General features: G+C 47.1%; 1 protein-coding gene across 4 annotated transcripts in view; it reads left to right on the top strand.

The window, feature by feature from the left end:
• Positions 1–25,913, top strand: part of LOC127068422 (CUGBP Elav-like family member 4) — a 520,701-nt gene that overhangs the window by 40,740 nt on the left and 454,048 nt on the right. The window contains exon 1 of one of the 4 annotated variants that reach the window (XM_051004613.1): positions 685–1,123. The exons of 1 other annotated variant lie outside the window; for it this stretch is intronic. In XM_051004613.1, coding sequence (XP_050860570.1) covers positions 946–1,123 — 178 coding nt within the window. In that variant the 5' untranslated portion in view covers positions 685–945. Of the gene's footprint in view, positions 1–684; positions 1,124–11,238; positions 12,070–25,913 lie in introns of those variants that run through there. 2 more of the 4 variants (XM_051004618.1, XM_051004616.1) reach the window with 2 other exon arrangements.

Below are 25,913 nucleotides of genomic sequence, written 5' to 3'. Positions count from 1 at the left end.
GTACTGTGTTATTTCTAAACGTCGTCCCTCGAGCGTGATTCGATCTTCTTTCGTTATTTCAAAGTTCATATAAATTATCATACTTGTGTAGATACTTTAAACGTTCGAACGATCCATCGAGATTTTTCTAAGGTGGTTCTCGATGCCTATCGAAGGCCATTAATCGTTACGCGTGCGTTGCCATCTTTGGCTTCTTTTTCCTCTCGCTCGCTATACTATCTCCGTTTCGCTCCTTCCCTCCCCCCTCCCATTCTCCTACTCTAGCTTTCCAGGTCTCTCTCACCGTTAGATATTCTCTTTTTCGCGTGCACACCGCATTAGCCTCATCCCACCCACACTTTATCTCTCCTATCTCGATCCTCCCTCTCTCCTCTTTCTCTTCTGCCTTCAGCCGATCCCTTCCACTCCTGTCACGTCCCCTTGCTTTCCGTTCCAACGAAGATTACGCTATCGTGTATTTTTTATCGAGGCCCTGATTAAAACCGGACCCTCTTCCCTTCGTTTCCCTCCTCTTTCGTTGAATAGCGCCTACGTTTCACGCGTTTTCCTTCCATCCTCTCCCTATTTATCTCTCTCTCTCTCTCTTTCTCTCTTCCTCGTTTCTCCTTCCGATACCGCCCGGTCGAGCTTTCGGCCGCGGAAGCTCGAAAATTAACGACCACCTTCGTGACGACTTTCGTGCATTCCGCCCTTCTACGATTCACGCGTCAAACGCCCAGCAACTTCACGTTTCGTCGTCGTTCCACGCTCAAAAGCCGATAAGCCCCGCGATACTTCCCTCTCTCTATACCCCTACTACTCCTTTCTGAGCAAACACGTGGCGAACGATCGATTCAAGGTTGACTGTGTGTAAGAGACCACAGGAAAGGAAAAGAGAATAGGGAGAGAGTAAAACGTTCGATCGTAAGTGCGAGTGAGCTCTACGTGAGGATAATAAAGAACAAGATGCTGATACCCGTGTCTTCGTCACCCTCATCCAGTAACGGAGATGGCGCCCTTAAGCTCTTTGTCGGACAGATACCACGACATCTCGAAGAAAATGCGTTGAGACCGATGTTCGAGGAATTCGGCAAGATCTACGAATTTACAGTGTTGAAAGACAAATATACTGGCATGCATAAGGGTGAGTTTACGAAAAAAAAAGACAAAGGAAAAAAAAAAGAACGAAAAACCTCGTACCTCTTTAGAAGGCTGTAGTCAAAGCCATTGTTATAGTAGGTATCGTCCGGTGAAATAACGCACCCAAACAAGGGGAACGAGAAGGTTCGCAGTTAACCACTCCCTTTCTCTGTAAATTTAACGCGCAAGTCGAATTCGTAATAATGAATATTTTATAACGAATTTCCGCACAATAACCGGGAATTTGAAGCAAATTTTAATTCCACCACGAAATTGACTTGTTTTACCGAGCCAAGCGTAAATGCATACACGTTTTACGAAAAAAACAGAAAAAAGAAAAAAAGAAGAAAGGAAAAGGTAAACGCTGTTAGCCCAGGTGTACAAAGTCGAAAAGAAAGAAAAAAAGAAAACGAAATAAAAGTCGAAGAAAAAGGATCGTGGAGGGCTTTCGAGCAGTCCGTACGAAGTAAAAACGTACCCTCGTAACGGCAACGCCAACGCAACGCAAAGTTGTAAGTTTGAAAGGGACAAAAACGCTCACGCAACCTTTCTCTCCTTTTTCACCGAAGAAGTGGGAATTTAATCCAAGTCATGACACTGATGCGGAGCGATCGACGAAAAGGGAGAGGCGAATGCGAGAATAGGACGTGCGTTGCAACCTGCTCCCTTCCTACGCGAAGGAGGAAGAGAAGAAATAGAGACGGACGGACAGATGGAGGGGAGAAAATGCAGGAGGCTTTCGTTGAAGCGCGACTGAGAGATTAATCAGGATTTATTCTTTTGTCCCACGGCGCACATCTACGACCAGAGATAGAGGGAGGGGATAGAGAGAGAGAGAGAGAGAGAGAGAGAGAAAGAGGGCGAGAGAGGCTGATACCGAAGCGAGAAAGAGGAGAAGGGATGCGAATATACGCTAGGGTATGGAAGAGTGGGCTAAGCCGGTGAAACAATAAATTTCGCGGCCATTCACGTCGATCGGCAGAGTGAGAGAGAGAGAGAGAGAGAGAGGATGAGCCGACGTCGACGATCGACGGGCTTTGTTGGCCGGCCGTAAGCCAAGCAGTACCCTCTTTCTGCCCCTTCTCTCTTACTTTCGTCCCTCCTCTCCTTCTCTCCTTCGTCCTCGGTGAGAGAGATCTCTCGACGCAAGGTTCCTCGGAACATGACGGAGTCGATACAATAGCTAAATGTTTCGTTTCGGGTGGTTGCGGTTTCGGCTGGTTTCCGCTACGGAAACTTGTTCCGGAAAGGAGGACTTTAACAGGCCGGCAGCCTACGTCACGGTTTCCTTCTCAGCTATCTCGTCTCCTTGCGAACACTCGATTCTCGGTTGCATCCTCGAATTACGATAGGTCGCCTTTGCTATTGCTACAGTGGATGGCTGCTTATGCGATACCAATTCCATCCCTTTTCTTATTCTTTCGAGAGAAAACGAAAAGAAGCGGACAGCAAGATTTCCGAGGAGACGGCTATTTCGAAAAATGAGACAACGCGGAGACCTCTTCGAACGAAGGCTATCTTCATGAATTCTACATCAGCCGAAAAGCCACGAACGATTCCAGCTTGGAATTTTTGCTCTATAGCGTTGCCATCGACCGCTCTCATGATACAGACGCTCTCGCTACGTTATTCCGGAGTCGATTTTCTAATGGAGAAGTCATGTCACTCGTCGATACTTATCAATAATGGACGATACGCGATATGGAGGTGAAAGTACCAAACGGTATTTGACCCGAATTCTTATGAGGTTCCCCTGACTCCTGCTCTCTCTCTCTCTCCCTCCCTCCCTCCCTCCCTCTCTCTATTTTCTCGGCGGGTGATTTCCGTCGACCGCGAAGCCTCTACCATAGAAATTTTTCTAGAAAGTCCAAGGCTTCGCTGATCGACGGGAGATCGACGTTTTCGTTAATTTAATTTCAAGGAAAAATGACTGCTATGCGATCTCGCCTGACCGTATAATAGCTGGCAGAATTGCGAGAAAGGGAGAGAGAGAGAGAGAAGACAGAAGGATAAAGAGAAAGGTAGAAAACGCAGCTATTTTACAATAAATATCCGGCCGATAAGCCGCGCACGATATCCCGGTGCATTGTCGAGAGAACACATTTTTATTATTTTTCTAGGCACGCGAAATTTATGGCTGACGAATGGCCGTTTGACTTTTTGCCTGGAAATACCTCGTTAATCTTTCGAATTATTCTCGCTTCGCGCCGACCACGCGAATTCACAATGTTTCGTTGTCTCTCGCGATGGAAGGAAGGCGCAAAGTTTTCGAGTGTGGGAGCCTCGTTCGAACGTCTGCCAAGCGCAAACTGGAATATTCGGGAGACGCGAGATCGAGTTTTTCTATTTTGCCGTCGCTTATTTTAACTCTGTATCTTACGCTTTTGAAAATAGGAATCGACGATGGTTGCGGAGAGATAAGTAACGAATCGATCGAATCGAGGTTTCGAGTGTATCTCGAAAAAGAAAAGTAATGAAGTGGTAGCTAAGTCGTCAACGTAAAATCCGCGCTTACGGTCGAGCAGCACTCCGGAGAAAATCCGAAGGTAAATAATTAAATCTCGCCATCAGCGTGGTCCTCTTTAATGAGCGCTTGATAAGCACGAAGCAGTTTTATTGCCCTTATTAGTAACTTACGGTTGAAGAAGCCAAGCAACCACGATCGATCGGTACCACCATCGGCATCCAGTTTCAAAATAAAACGAATAACAAGCTTTCTGGGCATGGTATTAATATTTTCTCAATCTCTCCGTTCGTTCTTCATTTGTGCTTTCATTTTTGTGCCACCGCTGTGGCGGTATCGATTTATCGACAGTTTCCATCCTCGAATTCTCTCCAAAGTATTATACGTCATTGATTTAATTCTCTTGAAAATGTCGACGAGATGGAATATTCGTCGTTGCTGCTTCTCTCTCTCTCTCTCTCTCTCTCACGATGCGTCAAAAAGTAAGACTTGTTGTCTCACGTAACGCCTCGTATCAAATTCTCGCTTAATAAATTCGCGAATCAACACGGTCTCTCTGTCGTTATACCGTTAACGAATCCACTATAATATCGTGACAACGTCCCGCCCGTCCGAAACTAATCCTCGGTTGTCACGAAACAACGGTGTCCGTAGTTTGAAGCTGACCGGTAAACAAGGGTGCATCGATTTGCTGCACGTTCGACGAGACAATTGGAGGGTCATTTTACCAACGCCGAATAAAATACGCTCGTTTGCGTCGGAGCTCGTTTACCAAATCAAATAATTCGTTTCAACGCGTATCCTCTGAACCTGATCCGAATCAGTGCGTGAATTTCGGCTACGAAATTTCGGCTGGGAGTGTAGGAATGAGTGGCACGAAAAAAGGGTAGGTGGAAGAGAGAGAGAGAGAGAGAGAGAGAGAGAGAGAGAATATGGGGTGAAAAAGTGATGAAGCGAGTAGAGAGAATACTCTCTTGGCCGGAAAGACGTCGCGGTTGCCCGATACCGTCGTCGAAGGTCCTAGGACGTCTACGCCGAGTTCATTAAAATGCGCGTTTGAAAGCCCACGAGGCTTCGTTCGACGACTCGTTCGTGTCTCCCCAAACGCTCGATGACGCTCCTTAGACCCACCTATCTCTTCTCTCTACGCCTAAGGGAAGGTTTTCGTTTTATCCATGGAATCGTAGCTAGCGAATTCGAGAGATCCTGCGTCAGTGGGCGATGGGATGCATGGGGGTGATTGATAGTAAGAAGAATCAGGCATGCACGGATTTTAAGCGATGTGGATCGCGCAAACGTTATGGAAGGGGAACGGTTAGTGGAGCGGGGTCGAGGAGGAGTCGGACGAAGAAGAGGAAGAGAAAGAGGAGGTTGGTGGGCTAGGAAAAACGCAATGCTCGACGGCAACAAGGCTGCAACCGACACGGCAGTCTTGTAGTTTCGAAACAGCTCTCCAATTTTAATGAGACCCGTCTATTTCCCCGCGATTCTGTCTCCGTGTTACGGGCTGCCTTTGTGTAATTATATTTTGATTCCTCGAGCTGCATGGTCCTCCCCTCTTTTCTTTCCCCTTCTATACCCTTTTTCTCCTCTCTTTCTCTCTCTCCCTCCCTCCTCCTCTCTTGTCCGACGTCGTGTACACCCCTTCCCACCATCTCCGACTCAACCAAGCGCGTCCTCGCGAATTCTTCCTTTCCTTTTCTGTCCTCGCCAGTGATGGCGCAGACTCGTTGTGAATGCTAATACATCCACCTTTTCCTTTCTCTTCAGCTCTCCTAGTTACCACGAACGACTCGGATCATGGCAGTCCACCCTTGTCCTTCTTTCCTCTTTCACCGATGCCTTTCCTCGAGAGATGCTTTTCTTTTTCTCTCTCTCTCTCTCTCTCTCTCTCTCTCTCTGTCTCCTCGTACTTCTCCAATTTGTTCTGTCCCACAGATCTTCGTAGATTGAGTTACAATTCAACGCAAATAGAAAACTACTCCCGTTCTCGGGTACGACGAAAACTCTCTTTGCATTCTCTTTATTTCGGTGCAAGCTCCATTGGACGGTACTTCGGCTCCTCGGCATCCGTACTTAATTACCGGGTAGTTACGATACTTTGGTCTCCGGCGATCGAGGGTGCTCCTCCAGTTTCCTCCTACTCCTTTGTTTCACTGCCAGCTGCTCCGTATTTGCAAATGAACCGTATCCTTCTCGACGAAGGAGGAAGAGAATAATTGCAATTTGTAGATCTTTCGAGGAACCTGACTTAACTCTTCAAATTTCACTTTTCCTCTTGAACATGTAATACTTTTATTCATTCCACAACGGCCCTCGACTTTGGCTATCGGATATATTTCTCGGGTCGAATCGAATCTTTCGTGTGCTATCTAGAACGTGGCGATATGTGAAAGATTTACAGAACAATGACCTACTACGTGACGTTCCAAATCGATAAGCAATTGATCCGATTCGAGCGTCCCTAATAGATCTTGTCGTTGGGCAGGAAAATCGAATAAAACTTTTGATTTCGTTGTCGACTACGGGAATAGATTCGACTGAGTGCTCGATGGAAAGAGCGAGAGACAGAGAATCAAAGCACTGCCACCTTTTAGCATGGCGATCGTACTCTGCGCGCTAGGGTAGATTTTAAAGAGAGCGCGTCTATCGATTCGCGCGTATATCGATTTGAGCGATAACTACGAGTTTAACTCTCGCGAGCGGCGTGTTCGTTTCAGCGTATTTAACAGCAGTGTACAGAGGTCTCAGCTGTTGGGGTGGCTGGCACATGGGGACCATGGCACACGCCATTACAATGGCAGCGAAGCTTTTCCCATCCTCTCTCTCTCTCTCTCTCTCTCTCTCTCTCTCTCTCTCTCTCTGTCTCTCTCTCTCTCTCTCTCTATCCCTCCAATCCAGCCGTAATTTTCCCCTCACGCAACACAAGGTGCACGAGTCTTGTCTGCCTGTCCGTTCTCGTACGTGGACCTGTGTTATCCCATTTTTTGCCACAGGTCTTCTCTTCTCTTTTTCTCCCGGGGTGTACTTCTTGTTTTTTTGTCTTTTTCCTTTCTTCTTTTTTTCCCTACCCCTTCTTCCTTTGTTTCTCGATTCTTCTCTTTATCTTCTACTTTTTCGTCTCACTCAAAAAGAGTAGAAACCTGCTCCCTTTTTTTGTTACGACCACCGGATCGATCAGGTGTTATACCTACGTTTTGCCTTCTGGCTAATTCAAAATTGCTGGTATTCAAACAGATCTTTTCGTACGTATCGTCGAACAAAAGTTTCACGTTTTATCTTTGTCAGGAAATGATTAAAAGTGTCGATGCGGATTAGCATATTTAGGAAAAGTATCGAGCGAGCGAGCCACGATTCCATTCGATCGTGTAGCACTTTCTTGACATCGATCTGCCGGAAACAAAGACGTCGTTACGCAAACGTTAAGAGCGATTTTCGTGGGAAGTAAGGAAGGGTGGTGCGATATAAGAGTCTTGCTCTCGAAAAAGAGGGGTTGCATTCGCGTAAGAAGGATTTGTGCGATAGGAAGAAGCTAGACGCTGGGGAAATAAGGTAATACCACCGGCTTTGTCTCGATCGGAGGCTAGGCGAGTCCGTGTAAAGGAAAATAAGGGTGGCAGAGTTGTGTAGGGGGTAGTTGCTAGGTCGTATAGTCTTCTTCTCAGCAATGCGCCTTTTGGCTACTCTCCTCTTTCGTTATTACATCGAAAGGAGAAAGAAAGAAAGAAAGAAAGAAAGAAAGAAAGAAAGAAGAAGAAGAAGCAGCACGCGAGGTTTTTCTTGCCGTTCGTTCTTTTCTTTTCTCTTCTCGGCATCAAACTAAAATTACACTCTCGCGCTGTAGCGGCGGTGGCTGCGGCTGAAGCTGAGGCCGAGGCGCAGGGGTTGTCGGGGTGGCTCTGGATACGTTGGAAAGAGAAGAAGCCGTCCTCGAAAAATTCCGGGCCGTCGAATGCGAAGAATAGGAATTCCCAACGAGGCGGCGCTTGGAAGGATCCCGAGATGGGAAACATAAGCTGCCGATACATTTTCTAGCGTTGCCTCGTTCCGTTTGCTTCCTACCGAAATCCTCGTTGGGTTTGAGACGGAACTATATCGGCGTCGACGACGACGACGACGACGACGGCGTTCGGATTCGTTTGCGGCGGAACAAGACCGTGTCGATTCTTCGAACGAAATTCGCTTTCGTGCCAGCTCAAGGAACGAATCTGAATTTCATCGTGACGAAAACTCGTTTTAAAATAATATCATGCGAAAGGGAAATTGTTAAAAAAGTTCCTCTCGAGGTAAAGCGCGTTTCGGTGAATTCGGTAAATCATCGGGGGACGACACGTACCGAGCCAAGACCGGATCCGCATCTCTTTCGTTATTTTCAATTCGTTAATGCATCGAAGAGTTTCCGCAGTGTCCCCGATCGATCTTTAATAAGCGTTCGGCTTAGCGAGTCGGGATCCAAGGTGCTATATAACCAGTAGGATCCTTGGCGATGGTAAGGTACGAGGAAGCGGGGGAGGAAGAAGGTGTAGGAATAACGTAGAACGCGTTGGCTAGGTCAGGAGGTTCAGCCGTAACAGTCGATAAGGACTTGCCAACCATACCCGTTAACGACTATGTAAATTGACGTGTCTATTTATTCAACCGGTCGTAGTCTCGAGCCTTTGCCAGATGAAGACATCAGAAACGAATTTCTTATAAATCTTCGGCGAGGGGCTCGCCAACGGGAATAAGAAGAGTTTTTCGAAATCAATGGGGGAAATATTATGCTAATATCAGGGACGTTAATATTCCTTTCTCGTAACTTTGCTCGCTCCTATCTTTCTTGAATCCATCTCTTGGAACGTTTCATCGACGGATGTCATCGTTTCCGCGGATCGTAACGATGTACGTCGTTTACGTCAGGAGTCAATCGTAAATAAATTTACTGCTCGCCAAATCGTTTCTTCGATGGGCACTCGATAGGAGAGCGGACTATCATAACGCTCTGTTTGAGCATTTTATTGCAATACTAAAGTAGGTATTGATCCGAATCCAAGAGAATCACGAACCAAGGTGCTCGACGACCATCGATCCGTCGTAGAGAAGACGGAAGAGAGGAAGAGGTGAAGGAGGGAGAGAATGGGAGGAGGCGGGGTAGAGGGTAATCATTTTCCGTGTCCTCCTGCTTCTCCTTCTCTTCCGTCGGTTATCCGAATTGAGTTCGAGGGGGTCTCGTAGTAAAGTTGGGGGCTAGGAGAGGACACAAACACCTCCTTTCGAACATCGCAGAGTGGGAGGAGGCTCGGTAGGCTCTACTCGGCGAAGAAGAGGACGGCTGGATGAAGGAGGAAAGATAGAGTGATGTATAGACGCGTGTGTATGTGTGTGTGCGTGTGCGCGCGCCCGCGCGCGTTGTGTATGTACGCGCGCGCGTGTATACATTTACACACATATACATCCCTCTCCCTCTCATTCCTGTCTCTCCCACCGTACCTTTAGCTTCTCTCGCTCTTGCTGCTGCCTCCCGATCTCTTTCTCTCCGGAACGAGAGGATGCATGAGAGACTGCTCCAGACCGTGGAGAGCGGAGTGAGGGTGCTGCCTTGGGGTTCATTATTCAGGGCTATTGATTTCCATCCACCTTCTACCAGTAGCCCACCCAACGGTACCGACGACCGAGAGGAAAAGGGAAAGAGTCAAGAAAGTGATGGAGAGAGAGAGAGGGAGAGAGAGAACGAAAGAGAAAGAGACGACGGGCGAGCGCTTTTTCTCGCACTGCTTTTCCTTCTTTACCTCTCGTTCCATTCTCTCTCTCTCTCTTTCTCTCCCTCTTCAGTTTCGTACATTTTTCCTTTGACGCATCAACCTACATATACGTCCGGTATGCACTTAAACCAAGTGTCCTACCTACGACCGGTCGACGATCGTAGCGATTGGTACCTTTCACGTGTAAGCCTATCCTTTTGATCTCGCTGATTGCATCGCAACTTTCCGAGGGAACGATCCTTCGAAAACGAGTGGTGCATGGCGCCCGAGAAATCCGTAAGAACCACCGTCATTCTCGTCGTCGATTCTTCATCCTAGATTCCGTCGATTTCTCCATCGTCCCTTCTCTTTCGAGTTAACCGAGTTAGTTGGAAACTCTCGGAGGCAAAACTTTCCACCCCTAACGACGGGCCAGCGAAAGCTCCCCGAGCTTTCTTCTCGGAATCCCTCCTTCGTGGTTTTCTGCCTGTAGAAGATCACTCGAAGGATCGTGGCTAACACCGCGGGAACGAGCCACTCCCGATCTTTTCTCCCAAAGAGCTCGCGCGGAAACTGTATTTTATTACCGAGACCTCGAGAAATTCGACCAGAGGCATCTTATCTTTGAAATTCTATATCTCTTCTCTTACAGTCGCGACCGTTTAAAATGTGATCGTTTCAAAGAATTTCTTTTACATACGTTCGGTACAAAAGCCAGATTGAAAATGTTGTTTCAAAGCCAAGTCATTAAGACGATTCGAGTACGGAGCTTTTTCTTTATTCGCCAGTTACTTTTACGGTGATTTCAAAGGGTCGAATCTCGCGCGGTATTCGGCGCGGTATCCGGCGCGTTTTTGATACGTTCGCGTCGAGTGCTCTTTCGCGAGGAACGTTTGACGCACTTTTTCGTCTCTTTTTTATTTTCTTCGAACTCGTCCGAATCCCGAGAGCAAACGTTCGGTCTATCTTTTGCATTAGCCAAATCGATCGGGAATCTGTTATATCTAGAGACAGAGAGAGAGAGAGAGAGAGAGAGAGAGAGAGAGAGAGAGAGAGCGGGAGGGAGGAAGTTACAGGGACTCGGTTAAAGCAGCCGAAGGAAAAGGAAAGGGGGATGCTCTTGGGTGTAGGTCGAATCGTTGGTAGTGCCATGATCTCTTCGAGCGTATCCTTCGTCGCGTAAGGTAAAACCCCATTACGTGTTAGCTCCTCCGTCGACGGTTAAAGCGTTACTCGGTCTCTCTTCGTTCGTGTAGGTGGAACGGAGTAGGTCTGGCTTTAGGTGGGTGGGTGGTATAGCGTGGTATATACAGTGATACCGGCATAGAGCGAAGCAAAGCGTGGTGGAGAGAGGAAAGAGCGAGGGAAGGCCAGAATGAGAAAGGTATATCGTGTCGTATGCCTATAGGGATTGCAGCGCCGCGGGCGCCGGCGCGAAGCGGTCGCTCGCGAGACCACCTCCGCGTGGTGGGCTCGTGACGTCAGCTATCCTCAGTGTGCGGAGAGCGACCGCAGTGTACACCATCTCCACGTTTTGGCAAAGGAGGTGGCGTCGTTGCCGAGTGCGCTATTTCCCACTCTCTCTCTCTCTCTCTCTCTTTTTCTTTTTCGTCGTACGATTATCTGCGAACAGATTGTTTTTGTTTTCTCGCCATCCTGCGCGTCCTCAGTCTTTTTTCCCTGTGTGTGTGCGCGTGCCTCTGTCTGTCTCTCTCTCTCTCTCTCTCTCTCTCTCTCTCCCCCACACTTTCTTCCTCTGTATTTCTGTTTCTATCTCCGTCTCTATCTCCTTCTATTCCTTCCTTCTCGATCTCCAGTCTCCTCGATCCGTGATCTCGCTCACGCGTCCTTCCACTCCTCTTGCGAGTTGTGTAGATCGTCGATCTCCGCGGTTATCGTTGCCGGTGTCGAGTTGGGTTTGGGGGGGGGGGGCTTGTTCTCGGCGAAAGAACGCGAGGAAAAGTCGGAGGTTGGTGCGAAGCGTATCTCTCTTCGAGTCGAGGGAAACTGAGAAAAAGAGAGAGGGAAAGGAAAATAAAGAAAGAGAGTCTGTAAGAAAAGTCACGTTGATCAACTCGTCGCACGAGCCGGTGGTCGTCGGCCCGCTCGTCGAACTTTCGTCGTATCACCTTGATGAGTACGCCGACGACGACGACGAGGTCGACGGGGAGAACGACAGCGGCGAGGACGGTCGGTGGTGGTTCTAACCACGCGGTCAACTCCAAGCCGGCTGATACCTAGCACGCGAAGAACACGGTGCACTCGTTCTCTCACCGCGCGCGCGCGCGCGCGTTTCCTCGCTCGCTCGCTCGCGTTCGAGAGAACGATTCGTCCATTGTCAGTTTTCCAACGTAGAGAGAGTGCTATCGCGAGGACACGTGGGACGCTCGCTACGGAGAGGTCTTCGTCGTCATACCCTCGCGTTCACGTGCTTCGATTCCCAAGTGTTTCTTCGCTTTGTCCGATCGGCTCGATGTATCGCAGAGAAGAAGAGGAATGATCATGACGATGACGATGACGCATCTCAAACGTCATCGATTTTCCACGGACATCTTCCGGAACGATTAGCGAAAGGACACGCTTGGACCGTCTATCAAAGACAAACGGTTTATCTTCCTCGTTGTGCGTTCTTGTGCCTTGTGAAACTATTTTTCTTCGTCTTCATAGGATTTCCGGGATCCGCAAACACGCGGAATCAAACAGGCAGCGTGGAGCGCTCGGCGATCTTGTGGCCGCGCGCCGCGGACCTCTACCTTTACCAGCCAGGTACGCTCTTTTCATCGCGATCGCCAAGGATTCTTATCTCTTATCTCGCGCAAGGTAAAACGACAAGGAGTTTTCCGAGGGCCTAGTTTCGGGACTTTCGAAAGGAAGAAGAAGAAAAGAACGAACGAACGTCCTCGCGATCGTATGTCAATGCGTACGTCGATATCGCACGAGCAAGCGAGGAACACGTCTCTTTGTCTCGATGATTCTTCTTCGAGGCTAGTCCGCGCGAACTTTTAATCTTCTCCAGTTTCGTACAAATCTTGCGTCCACGCTTTTTTTTCTCTCCCTCTCTCGATTCAACGTAGGCATAGTTATAAAACGGCCGCTCGAGTAAGGCTCTCGAGTGGCTTACTCGAAAGCACTTTTAATATTCGCAAGTTCCAACCACTACTCATACGGGTGCCGCATGACAGCGCGTGCATTAAAAAAGATGGCGAAGAACTTGCGGTATGCCGGCCCATTCTTCAGTGACTCCGCAGCCGCGAGCTTTCGCCGCTTCGTCGGTGCATTCTTGCACAGGCACGAGCTTTGCCAGGGCATATTCTAAGTATGCTCAATAGGATTCATATCCGGTGACAAAGTGCGTGCTATTTTTCCGTGACGTCGCGTGCTTTTCAACATTTTTCCTCAGAATTCGTTCCATGTACTCGGGCTCACGACGGTTTATCGTTCTAACATCGTTCACGGATAAGATCTCTATAAGACGTTACTACGTAGACAATGGATCTTGTAAAAATGACGTAAGAAACTATGTCCCCCAAGAATTTCCAGGAACACGTTTCCCGTCTAAAAAGTATATTATTTTCAATTTTGTGCAATCTATTCTCCTATCTCTGGCGGCCATCTCCTTTCTGCTATCGCGTTTCGGCGATCCATTTTAACGGAGTCGACGTACGTCTTCCTACTTTTATCTGTATACGTTCGTGTGTACCATATTCTCGGACTCGAGATAAACTCGGACGCGATAGTTCGCGCCGATGCAAAACCTGCGGCGACTCCTCGAACGACGAACAAATTCTTCGAAGAAAAATCTTAACAGGGTATGTCGTCGCTTATTTCGGACGACCAACGGAGAAGATTGCGAGGGATCGCGAGGGAAGCCGATTAAATTTTCGCATTTTAGTGGCAGCACACGGAGGTATAGCTAGTGCTACTTGAGTTTTGGTTTTGGCAGCGCTTCCAAGAGCTGTGTTTCTCCTCTGTATTTGCAATCGAGGCAGGTTACAGCCTGACCCGAATCCTTAAGCTAGACCACGGTCACGGGATGCCCCGACAGGCAGGCACGTAGTAAACTACACGCTAGGCTGTGCCAGGAGCGTCTTCCTTCCTTCCTTCCTTCCTTCCTATCGCTCTCTCTCTCTCTCTCTCTCTCTCTCTATCTATATCCGTCGTCCCTTTACCATCCTTACTATTTCTCTTTCCCCCTTTATCTTTTCTCGTCTTTGGCTCTTTACTCAAATTTCCTCTTATTTCGTACTCCTCGTCTTTTTTCTTCGAGCTACCTTTCGTTTCGACCGATACGAAAATACAAACAATTCCTATTACGAAAGCGGAATAAAGTTACACGGTCGTTCGAGGATTCCCAAAGAGCGAACATATTTTTCGAGTCACCGATCACCCACGTAAATTCCGAGAGCGGAGAGAAATCACGAGATTTCTCGTATCGTTTCTCGAAGAGTAGACGAACGATATCTACCTCGTAGAATTTCAAAACGTACTCGAAACGCTTGACGGAGCAACGATCGGGGAGAGTGAGAAGCTCTTCCAGCAGTCTCTTCCCTCTTTCGGATCGATCGGCAGTGACGCCGAACGCGCCGTTTAATGGATCTCGTCGGCCTCACGAAATTTGATTCTCCTAACACGCTCGGAATACATTTTTGATGGAACCGATCGGCCGAGTTGGCCAACCTCGCGACGAAAAAGGGAATGGAAAAGAGGCGAAGATATTCATAGGCAATTTGTAGACGAGCTTGTAGTTACGTGTTTTCTCGGCTACTTGAGGAGTCTTTCATCTGTCCCCTCCCCCTTTCTCTCTCTCTCTCTCTCTCTTTCTCTTCATCAAACCGTATTCTCGGATAACACCCCGGAGAGTTCCTTAGTATTCCGAATGCATTTCGACCGCGATGTTGGTAAAGAGTCGCACTTGTTGGCATCGAGGGACACAGGGGACATCGGACGTGTTGGACATTGTAGAAAGAGAGAGAGATCGAGAGAGATCGAGAGAGAGAGAGAGAGAAAGAGACGGAAGCGCAGACTATAGCGCTACGAGAGGATCGTACTCCGAGGGACACTGGAAAGCGAAGTGAGTGCACGGTGGTCAGCTCAGAGGGTCCCTTGGGAGATTTCTGGACCGCAGTCCTAAATCAGGTTTTATTCCCTTGTGGAGTCTCCGACGCCTCAGACCTTCTTCTCTGGCATTACCGTTTCTCTCGTCAAATCCATTCGTAATGCCGAAGAAATGTAAATTTGTTTTATTTAGTATCACTTGATTTACTTTTAATCGAGTGAGAACAGCGATCGATTCGATGATCGTATCATTTTTATTATAAGGAATGAAACATCGCGCATTTGAGTTAATCCGAAGGTATATGCTTTGAGATAAATCGAAGAAAGATTTATTTTAGCATCGAGGATTCCCGCGAACGAAGCTCATCGCCAACTCGAAAGTGTATGCGAACACACACACACACATTCGGATGTACAAGTTACGAACGAGGACCGCCTTTGTGCCATTACAGGCGGAACATTACAGAAAGAAATACTCGTGCTTCCAGTCCGTTTCGTTTTCGTATATGCAACGCGACGGCGACCTATGCTGCCGTCACGCCCATAAACATAGATCAAGTTCAACAATGGGTCGCCGGTAAACGTATTGACATTTTATACTTCCCTCCAACGCTGACTGTTCGCCTATGCGCGACCGTGTTCGGCGCGTTAGTCAAACTGCAATATCAGGACAAACTGCAGGATACGAGCGTTCTCTTCGCGATTCTCTTCACGACGTTATCTTAATGGAGGAGAACGCGTGAACGCGTTCATGAATCTTCGATAACTTTGAAACGTTTCAATCCGAAAGTAAATAAGTTTACAACGCTAGAAAAAATGTTTTATCGAGTACGCCTCGTCGAAATGGAATTTTCAAAGGTTTTGTTTAAGACGAAACGCACGCTACATTTTATGTTTTAATCGCGAATCTTCCTGGTCGAACTTTGCGAAGAAACGACGTGCGTTCGGGACACGTAGACTTTCCCAACGCGTTTCTCAACTCGAGATAGGAACGAAGTTTGGCGATAGATCGGCTATATTTCTCAAGTTCTTACGACGACGATGGGAAACGGAATCGACGGTCAATACACTCGATTAAGTCGGTGATCGGGCTAGACTATTTCCTCGGTTAAGATCGTTAAGACCGTTTCTACGTCGTACGCCTCATATTGGGTTAATATGGCGAAAGTCCTCGGAGGAAACTCTATGCAGAATTGTGTTACTGGAATGCGGGAACGTCTGAACGTAACGCCTGGTTCCATTTAGCCGAGTATAATATTAAAGCGAGCAAATGCGAGTACTGTTGAAGTAACACGTGACACGTTCCAGTACGATATGTAATTTTGTTGCTTTTTCTTCGTCTCGAAAAAGAAACAACGTCGACGTCTTCTTCTCGACCACGTAATTTTTTTTTTTTTTTAATACGCACCGCATCAGGATTGCTTCTCATCGATCGATATAAATTAATAAAATCGAGCTCGACGAGAGGTTGTGCCGAGCAGTCGGCCTGTGTAAATTCTCGGAATTCAACTGTGCGAATGAAGGGTAAACAAGCGTGTTTTGATACGTACGCCCCATATGAAAGTTTCTCTGACCTATATAAATATGTACTTAAGTAGAATTCGACTCGACGCTCGGCACACTTAGCGGATGGTTCGATTTCTTCTACCTTTAGCATTTTCGATATATTTTTCTTGTTCTTTTTTTCTTAAACATTCCATTTACTAACCTCGAATACAACGTTTTAAAGAGAAAAAATATGATGCTCTTTAAGGATGTCTTCGTATATCCCACCACAACCCTCGATGTGCGTTCATGTTTTAAAGATGTAGCTTCAATCGCAATCTGTCGGAACGCGAACGCTCACGAGAACCTTGAATGTCGCGAGACTCTGGTTCCTCTTTTCACTTGGCGATTCGTTTCTATATATTCTCTCAATCCCAAAAAAATGTTTTCCTCCTCTTGTACAGAAATGAACGGGTATCGACATTCTTTCATGGCATTGTCGATGAGAAACGGCTTTCACACTCTGCGTTCTCGTCTCGTCGCAGCGGTGACTTTTCATGGCACGAACGGTATTTTATTTGTTGCGTCGCAATATATCGCGCGCGTTCCTTTCAGAGTTGGAAGACTTGGAGGAGAGAGAAAGAGAGAGAAAGAGAGGAAACGCGTGAGGGAGAGAGAAAGAGAGAGGAAAGAAAGAGGCAAAGGGGATAGAAGTGAGAGAGAACGTGACTCTCATTCACGCAGGCAAAGCCGTGCGAGAGAGCTCGTACTCTCTCGCATCAAAAGCAATTTATACGATTATATGCATGGCGCCTTCAATGCACCTTAATCAAATAAGCCGAGCCAAGTCGACGACGACGGTGGTAGAAGATGCCGGCGAGTAAGTGAGAGAGAGAGAGAGAGAGAGAGAGAGAGAGAGAGAGAGAGAGAGAGAGAGAGAGAGAGGGAGAGAGGGAGAGAGGGAGAGACCGAGATACAGAGAAGGAAGAGGGAGACATTGAAGATGCTCTGAATCGACGTACTTTGAAACGCATCGCCTGGAAAATTTTCTCCTCGATCCGACTGTGTCGCGTATGTCACTTGCGAGAATAACAGATTGCCTCGCTACTTATCGTCGCGGAAGGGACTGAAAATGTCCGATTTGGAATTTTTCGAGCGGTGGGGCTTTTGAAATCATGTCTTGGTTCGATTAAGAGATGCCTGAAAAATTATATACGCCTTATCCTTTGAAGCGAACAACGAATTTGTAGAACGCGACGAAGAGCAAACGCGTAAAGAGATCCTTCTGGATATATCGTATTTATCGTTTGAGGATATGTATCGCGATATTAACTATAAACAACGAAATCGATCGTAAAATGGTGACACTGGCAGGTGACGGAAGAAAGTTTTCCTCGCACCGTTCGGGCGTTTCACGTCGGATCCGTTTACACCGTCCATGGAAAATGTTTTCGAATACCACAAGTTGGAATAGGCTGCTGGCGACGGTAGAAACGGTGCCAAAATCTCAAGAGAAACACGGCCACCTCTCTCTCATTCTCTCGCTCTCTCTTTCTCTTTCTGTTGGCTTCGCTGAGGTATCCTTCCTATTCCGAGCATCCCTCGGTCCCCCTCGCTTTGTTATGTTAATTGTTTCAAACTCAGGGCATCATCGCTACGTTTATTTTCCATTCTCGTCGCCTTCCTTCCTTCCTACTATACCATCCCGTCCCACGTTTTCGCCCCTCGAATGCGAGGCTGCTTTAGGATTCTCTCTTCTAGCAAAATAGCGGCACTCTATGGCTTATCCTAGAATAAGAGAGAGAGAGAGAGAGAGGATCCCTTTAGCTCGATCATGTATTTCACAACACATGTCGCTTCTCTCTCTACAGAAATCGCACGATTTTTTTAACGAGCCAGAATATTACGATATAGACGCCATGGTCCATTTACACTTTAGCAGCGTGTAAATAGGATGACGCGACTCTGCCCGCTTTTTTATTTCTGATACAGCCCGTGCGCCCTTAGTAATATCGGACGCTTACCATCTGTATAATTCTACTTTCCATTTTCTTTTTTCTCTTTTCGTTCAGACTTTATACAGCGATACGTTCAAATATTGCAGCTGCACAAACTTATCGCGCTAAAAACCTTTGCGAAAAGCATTCTATATTCGTTCCGTCACTCGCGCGTGTCCGAAGATACGTTTTCTTGCCTCGAACGTCGATCATCTTCCCCGGTAGTTTGTAAACGCAACGAAGGTGACAAGATCGACGGTATCGCATATATTTTAATGTTTACACGCCGGAATGCGGTGTGCGAAAACCGTTATTACAGTTTTAATTAAACGAAAATTATATCATTTCATACATTCTTGATGCGAGGCTGAGCGCGCTGGGGCATACTGACGTATTCAACGTTAACTGCGCGCCATCCCAACGACTCCATCTCCCTATTTTTTCTCTTTTTCTCTTTCTCTCTTTCTTTTCTCTTTCTCTCTTTGTCTCTCTCCCTCCCTGTTTCGAATATCATACCGCGCCATGCCTCCGGAGACTGTAACCACAAACTTTTGTAACGTTCGCGCAAGTTTCGCCCGCTCGATTCGTATCATTTTTTTTTTCTTTCGCCGTAGGCTTATGTTTAATTGTTGCGCACAAAGTCGTACTGCCGTTGTCTTCTCCCCGCATTTTCTCGTTCGCTGTTACGACGGATCGTAGGGGAAAATGTTGGAAGGAGACATTCGACGAGCAAAGTCGAGAAATCTTCTCGATAAACGTTGCATCGGATCCCACGAGAAGAACCTTGATCCGCGTACGTAATATTTTTATTCCGTTTCGGTCGATACTCCTCGACCACGGGAAATTACGAGGCAGGAGGGAAAACTAGAGGACGAGTGGTACGAATAGATCGAAAAAAGTGTTGTAACAATATTATTCTCGGAAAAAGCGAGCTTTTCATTTTCGTCTATGACTGCGTTCGTATATGACTTCATATGTATGTAGATTCGTTTCACGCGTGGTATGCAGAGCGCTCGCCGTCGTCGGTATTTATGCTGGAGCGATAAATTCAACGAACGTCTCAAAACGAGGTTAGAAATACGCGAGAGAAAACGTTTTCGCATACATACGCTCGGCTTTTTCCTTACCGGAATGATAGTCTGCACTTTTAACTTTTCTCGCCGCGAAAAGCGGACCCTTTCCCGCAACGAGCACGAGATTCCTATCTTGCGCTTTAAATGCGAACTCTTTCTCTGGATCTTTGGAAGGGTTGGTCGAAGGAGAACGTCGGCGAGGGTGGACGATAAAGAATTGCCAAAGGAGATCGTCGTTGAAAATTTCTTTATTTTCTCACAAGAGGACATCGTAGAAATGCCAAGAGCGTATATACGACAATACGCTCGACGACCACAACGATTCGATATAATTTTGTCCTTGATGGAATCGCGATTTCGAGAAAGGAAAGAGGAGAGGAGAGAAGATAGATAGATAGATAGATAGGGAGAGAGAGAGAGAGAAAGAGAAGAGAAAAGAGAGAAGAATGCTTCGATTTATTTCACGGTGCTTCCAGCGCTACTCCCACCTTCACTCTTCGCCCTATCATCGAAATGGAGTCGACCTATGATCGCGTCGAACTAAATTTCACGTTTAATTCCCGCGTTCTAGGAATTGTAAAGGCTGTGGCAAGCGTATACTGCACGTCGTTTAGGAAAATGCACCGGGGGGATCAGGTGCGCTCATTCCGGTAGCTCGTCTCGTTAATTCGGATCGAGGCTCCTTGGACGAAATTGTGCCTTAATTTGAAAGCTTCGTAGCGTCCGTGTACAGAGGTATGGTAAGGCGTGGTGTTCGGTCAGCCGCTTTCCCTTGCCTTCTCTGGTAAGGTTGGGCTTTCCCTAATCTCCTATCTCTCTTCATCTCGCTTTCTCGATCTCTCTTGAAGAGAAAGGGTAAAAGAGGGAGAGAGGAGACGCCTTTGGCCTTTCCTGTAAGGGGTGACCGCAGGATCTCGGGTTGGCTATCGACGTTGCTTGGGTTCCGCTGTTCCGAAGGGAAGCGAAGGAAGGAAGGCCAAGGGATTGCTTCGTAGTCTGGTATCGGGTAACGGACGGCCTGGCTAACACCAAAGATGTCAGCACAGCATAATATTATCCTAGATGCCCTCCAGTTCGGAATTTACTCAGAGATGCATAAGCCAACGGTTAACTAATACTGCTCCTGTCTCGACCTCTACATCCCGGAAATAGTTCGTCCATAGCTACTACTACTATTCGCTTCCCTACTGTTCTCCCTCCCTCCCTCCCTCCCACTCTCCCTTTCTCTCTCTCTCCTCTCTCTCCTCTCTGTAATCGACCTTAGATCTATGACGAAGAGTTCCCGATTGATTTCACAGATTGCTCGGAGAGAATGGAATTCCTAATTGACTCGGAAGGAATTGTGGGGTTTATGTTTTACGTTTGCGTGACAGAGAATACACTTGATATACCGTTTGATAGCGGCAAAAAAAAACGCTCGTCGGATAAAACTGCGAATTATGGAAAGGTGAGAATGCGGGTTTGTTTCGAGGCAATGTGTCGATCGTGAGGGTCTGTAGGTCGTATTATCTCACCCGCGGTTCAATGGAATGAACCGAAACAAAGGCACCACCGAGCAAAATAATACCGACGTTCAGGAACCAAGAACTAACCGAGAAAGAGATCCCGACGTAATTGTGTATGAGAGCGCGCGCCCCTTACGAGATCGTGCAGACGTTTTATAGACGTTTACGTCTGTATTGGAAAACGAGCTTTCGTGTGAGAGCGAAATGAGGAGTACGCGAGGGTGGTGGTGTCCGCGAGGAGTGGAAACAATGGGGGAAATAAAATAAAGCTTACCTCGTGGAAGTGGGAAAAAGAGAGAGAGAGACAGGGGAGCGAGATAGAGTACGTTTATTCAACGTAAAGCAAAAGAGAAAGAAGAGTTATGAGGGACGAGTAGTCTAGAGATGGGGAGAAAAGAGGGTTAAATGTGCTCGGCCGTCTTTTTCGATTTTAGCGCGTTGAAAGGACGCTTCCTGAATAAATAATTCCTCCTATTTTGGTCTTTCAAATGGGCACTCGTCAAATTTCCCTAGTTCGAAGTTACATTCGACCGTTTTTTTTTGTTTTGTTTCGTTTGGTATTCTTTTTTCCTTTTTTGGGTAACACCTCCCACTAACTCCCGTTGTTTGTCGATAGCTCGAATTGAATCGTTACCGAAAATACGTGAATCGCGAATCAAGGTGAGCGGCGGCAGCAAGTGGCAAACACGGTTTACGTGCTCGCCCGCTTTGCTTTCAATTCCACTTTCAAACTTTTCCACCCGTCGCGTACCACTCAAATAAACGTTATCAGACCGGCTATTTGTTTCTCACCGAGACACGACATTCGTGCGGCACGTTTTAATGCAGTAAGAAGATATTCACAGGCACGCATGAGCCTCGTTTCATTATTCTCCTAGGCACTGATCGAAGCGCTCTGTTTTTCTCATTCCCTTTCTACCATCTTGAATAAAGATTACTCCCATTTATTAGGTTTTATCGACGTTCTACATTGGTTTACCTTTTAGATTTCGGTCCACAGATCCCTTACCTATAATGGTTCAACTTCGTTACGCGGCCAAGTTACACGCGAAAGAACGTCTGTGAAACACTGCCAACTACATACATTATCATCCCACAGTTTTTCTTTTCCCCAGTTGGTTTCTTCAATCGATTTCTGAGCACGAACATTCGTTCCTTTTTCTCTCCCTTTTTTATACCACGATGTAGTAAAGAATCAGAAGCTTCAATATCGCTACACCGAAAATACCACGATCGGCTGATTGAGGCCAAATGAAAGAGAGAGAGAGTGTGCGAGAGGGAGAGAGAAAGGAAAATAAAAGGGATAAGTGCGAGGACACACACAGAGAGAGAGAGAGAGAGAGAGAGAGAGAGAGAGAGAGAGAGAGAGCTAAAGCCGGGCGACGACCTCGGTCACCCATAAGCCCACCTCCTCTTTCTCCCTTGCTCACGTCACCAACATAACCACCCTTGGCTCCGATCAATCTGGCGTCCACTCAGCCATCGTCCTCTCTCTCTCTCTCTCTCTCTCTTTCTCTCTCGCTTTCTCTCTCTCTCTTCCCCTAGGTCCGTGTACAATCCCATGCACAGGACTACAGCAAGGATCTGCCATGCACTAACGTGTTTAGACTTAACGTTGCGTCAAACGGTTGTCAAAATCGGTAATCCGCAAGTTCTGCTCATCTATCTAAGCTTTGTTATCCGTGTATCAGGAAGTCGGTGACGGATCGTTATACACCGAACATCGTGTACACACCGACAATGAGATACGAAGTGAGAGAGACGAAGAGAGAACGGAAGGTAGCGATTCGTACCGCTTTTCACCTGCATACAATTAATCGGGTTAATAAATTGTCGGTTACGCGCGAATTTCAATACATCTGATATACTTTCTATAATAACATTTGCGAAGAGTTACAACCTTACACGACGACTAATATATCTCCAGCTTTCCTATTTCGCCGGGCCGTACGTCCAATGGTTTATATATTTCTCTTCCTACCGCCCGATGATCTATCTCTTTCGATATTGCTCGTCCATCAGCCCGCGTAAACCCAACTTCTGAGGGTAGAGACAACGAGTGAAGAGAATAAGGGGAGAGAAAAAAATAGGGAGGGGGAAAATAAAAAAAAAAAAGAAATAAGGCAGGATAAAAATCATATATAAGTCGAGCTTGCGGACAGAGCCACGCCCTTCTCGCCGGCGCGATAGCACGATTTCATACGCGTTTGAAGTTGGTTTGAGGCCAGACCGATGTCGAGGAAGGTTGGCTGGCTAGCCAGCCCCAGCCTGCCTGCTGCCGCAGTCGGCCGGCCGTCCATGTGCGGCAGTCCGCTTTTTGGCGAGCGACCGGACAGAAATGTTGTTTAGCTTGATTGAACTTTCAGCGCGGGGTCCGCTCTCAAAGCACGATGCCCGCTCTGCGCCCGTTCTCTGCCGGTATTCCTCTCTCTTTCTCTTTCTCTCTCGTTCTCTTAACCGCGTTCAGCTATATCACTCCTCCTCTTTGCCTCTCCGCTGACGAAACCTCGAGTACCCACATGCCTCCCTACGGTTCTTCCCACCCTTTCAACACTCCCTACTACATATATCGTCTATACAGAGATATACACCTCTTCGAACGTTTGACTGTTTCATACGCGATACCCGCACGGTTTACTCGGTTAACACGATGAACCTTGATCGAGCGTATTCGAAAAAAGGTTCTGCTCTGCTGCGGAATCTGCCTGGAATACAGGCCTAACCTCGTCAAGCTATTCCTCTCGATAAAATTCCTTTGAATAGATATCTCTATTCAGTATGTATTTTTTTATGTATACATATATAAAAATATATATTTTTTTTTCGCGTAGTTGTAATGATTGTCGCGTAGAAAATTTCTAATTTATCTCGCGGTGAGACGACTCTAGTTTTCATTTTTACGTACTTTCGCTTCGTTGCGCATTTTGTACAATACGGACGGTTTGGGAAAAACGTTTACTAGATGGATGCTGTAAATGTAAGTTGACGCAAACGTTACGGGGGGAGACAGAGAGGGAGAGAGCTCGCCAAGATCAACGCATTCATATTGAACGTTGCGAACGTTCTGAATATTCATGCCATCGTGTAGGAACGTTGCTGAATGGGTTGAGAAAGGGTCCGGTAGGCAGAGATGAAGAAGGTATGGGAGGAGGAGTTAGTTCGTCGTATGGAAGAGCAAAACGTGCCTTAATGCCTCGATGATGCGAGCAAAACACATCGCGGAGGACTTTGTTGCTCATAGGTCGTGCTAGTCTTGCCTGCGATCCTGCAAAGCCTCCTGTATTGAGCGTCCGATAATCTTCGACTCCATCTTACTCGACAAGATCGGAGGAAGAGAGAGAATCGGGTACAAGAAGCTGTGCTCATGGTTAATAGATATTTATTCTTTGTATCAACTTGCTAGCATCTATCGTACATGACCGTAAAAACGACTCGAGAAATGTGAACGCGCGCGCGTCGGTAGAACCGTTTTTTATTTATCTCGTGTCGATCGTGTAAACTAGTAAAGAAAAGTAAACAGTTTCTTTTTTTTTTTTTTTTTGATCTACGACCGATGATCATACGGCAAATACAATTTATCGTGCGGAAAGTCACGCGAATTTGATGAGAAAATTATATTTACTCGGTGTAGTAGGTTATGCGATATGAATGGAGGAGAAAACGGGAGATTCTAGCAGCAGTAGCAGGAACGTCCAAAGCGAGTTTATTCGATATAGGCTCGTGAACAGTAGGGATCCGATGGTACTGAGATTACCCACCAGCCCTTACACTGCGCATACGTCACCTAACGCATGCATCGTCGTGTACAGGAGCGAAATTATCTATTGATTTTGAATGGGTGGCCACCATGGCGGATTAGACTGACCAGCAGGTTGCGGTGATTGAGGCTGTGTCTGGCCTTCTGCCCCGACCGTCCGCCAGCTTTATCATGCTCTCCCAGCATTGGCGCGGAACACATGTAATCAGCCGCCGATCAGCCAAACACGAGGGCCTGACCAGCCGCATATTATTTTGTGGTGAACCACGGCTTAACCGATGGACGAAGAAAAATGTATGGTCCCACGTGTTGGTGCGTGTTCGAAGGAGAAAGGGCACATGTACGCCGATCGAAGTCTCAACATTTTCCTAAAGTATATTTCAGCGGTTTCCTCGGCGGATTTACTGTCGAACTACGAACATATGAAGATCGAAGAAATTCGTAAAACTGCGTAAGAAAGCGAATACGAGGGGTCCTGCGATAAACGCTTATCCATTACAGTTGGATGAAGAAACGCGTCGGAGAACCTTAAACACCATTTAGAGAAACGAAAGAAAGAGACGAAAGGCGTGAACGAGAGGAAGCGCGAACGAAGAGGTAAAGGAATAACGAGCAGTGCGAAGCAAAGACAACTGGTGATACGATGGCATTGCCACGAGTCTCGAAATTGGCCCGCGGAAGTGCGATCGGCGCGTTAGTCTAGCACGCGAGATAAACGTTTTCCTGGGGAACGCCAAATAACCAAGAGTCCGCTGATTTATCGGCGAAATTAAAGAACTTTCGAGCCGGCATTCCCAACCCTTTCTCGTTCCACAAAGTGGCTCTAATTAAAAGACCATAAAGAGCTGGAGCTTCGCGTAACACACACTGCTACTGTGGAGGGTTCACGTGCAAGAGAGACTACGACGATCACGACCACTACTACGAGGAAAGGAGAAAGACGTGATCTTCGCACGACGACATTGCTCGAGGGCTTCTGTTACTACTGGCTGCTTGGATGTGAGAGAGGAGTTTAGTTGAGGCGAGTGTGGGATTGTCTGGGAAAGTACGACCGTTCCTTTCATGTCCGTTCGTTGGTGTAACGGGTGCTGCTTAAGAGTAGCGGAAAGACAGATGCGCGCGCGCGCACGCCTGCGTTCGTTCCGCACGCGCGTGTGTGCGCGCGAGCCCTGATAGCAGACCAACATAGTTCGAAAGAAAAGGACGAAGGGCTGGCGTTCCACGCGCAAGCGGCAGAAATTCGCGGAGGGTGAAACATGGTCGAAGGGAATGCGCCCACGATAGACTCGCATCCCTAATTATTTCTTTCTTAGTTTACGAGTAACGACTGTATAACCGGATCCCATTGTTTAACCGTTAATTTTTGCGAGCTGCGACTATCGCGTACGAGTCTGGCATTAGTGGCACGCGAACTGTTTTCCCTTGAGAAAGAAGAATGAACGTGCGAGTGGTAACTCGTTTTCTCTTCTTCGTCGGTACGCCAGACAGACGTAATTATTTGTCTGCGCCTACTTCCGCGAGAACTCTGTCATTCGCGACCGGCCGCTTTTAAATCTCTTATTATTGCACTCGCATCCACCAGGCGAACACTTATTTTGGCCGAAGGAAATGGGATCTATCTCGTTTTTTTTAGAAATTATTCGATAGCGTCCTGAACGAGTTTAAGCGACGATACTCGCTGTTTCTCTCTCTCTCTCTTTCTCTCACTCTCTTTTTTATCGTTCGTTGTTTCTAAATC

Source organism: Vespula vulgaris, chromosome 13 (assembly GCF_905475345.1).
Source record: "Vespula vulgaris chromosome 13, iyVesVulg1.1, whole genome shotgun sequence".
Classification (NCBI taxonomy): domain Eukaryota; kingdom Metazoa; phylum Arthropoda; class Insecta; order Hymenoptera; family Vespidae; genus Vespula; species Vespula vulgaris.
This window is presented reverse-complemented; position numbering and strand designations above follow the sequence as displayed.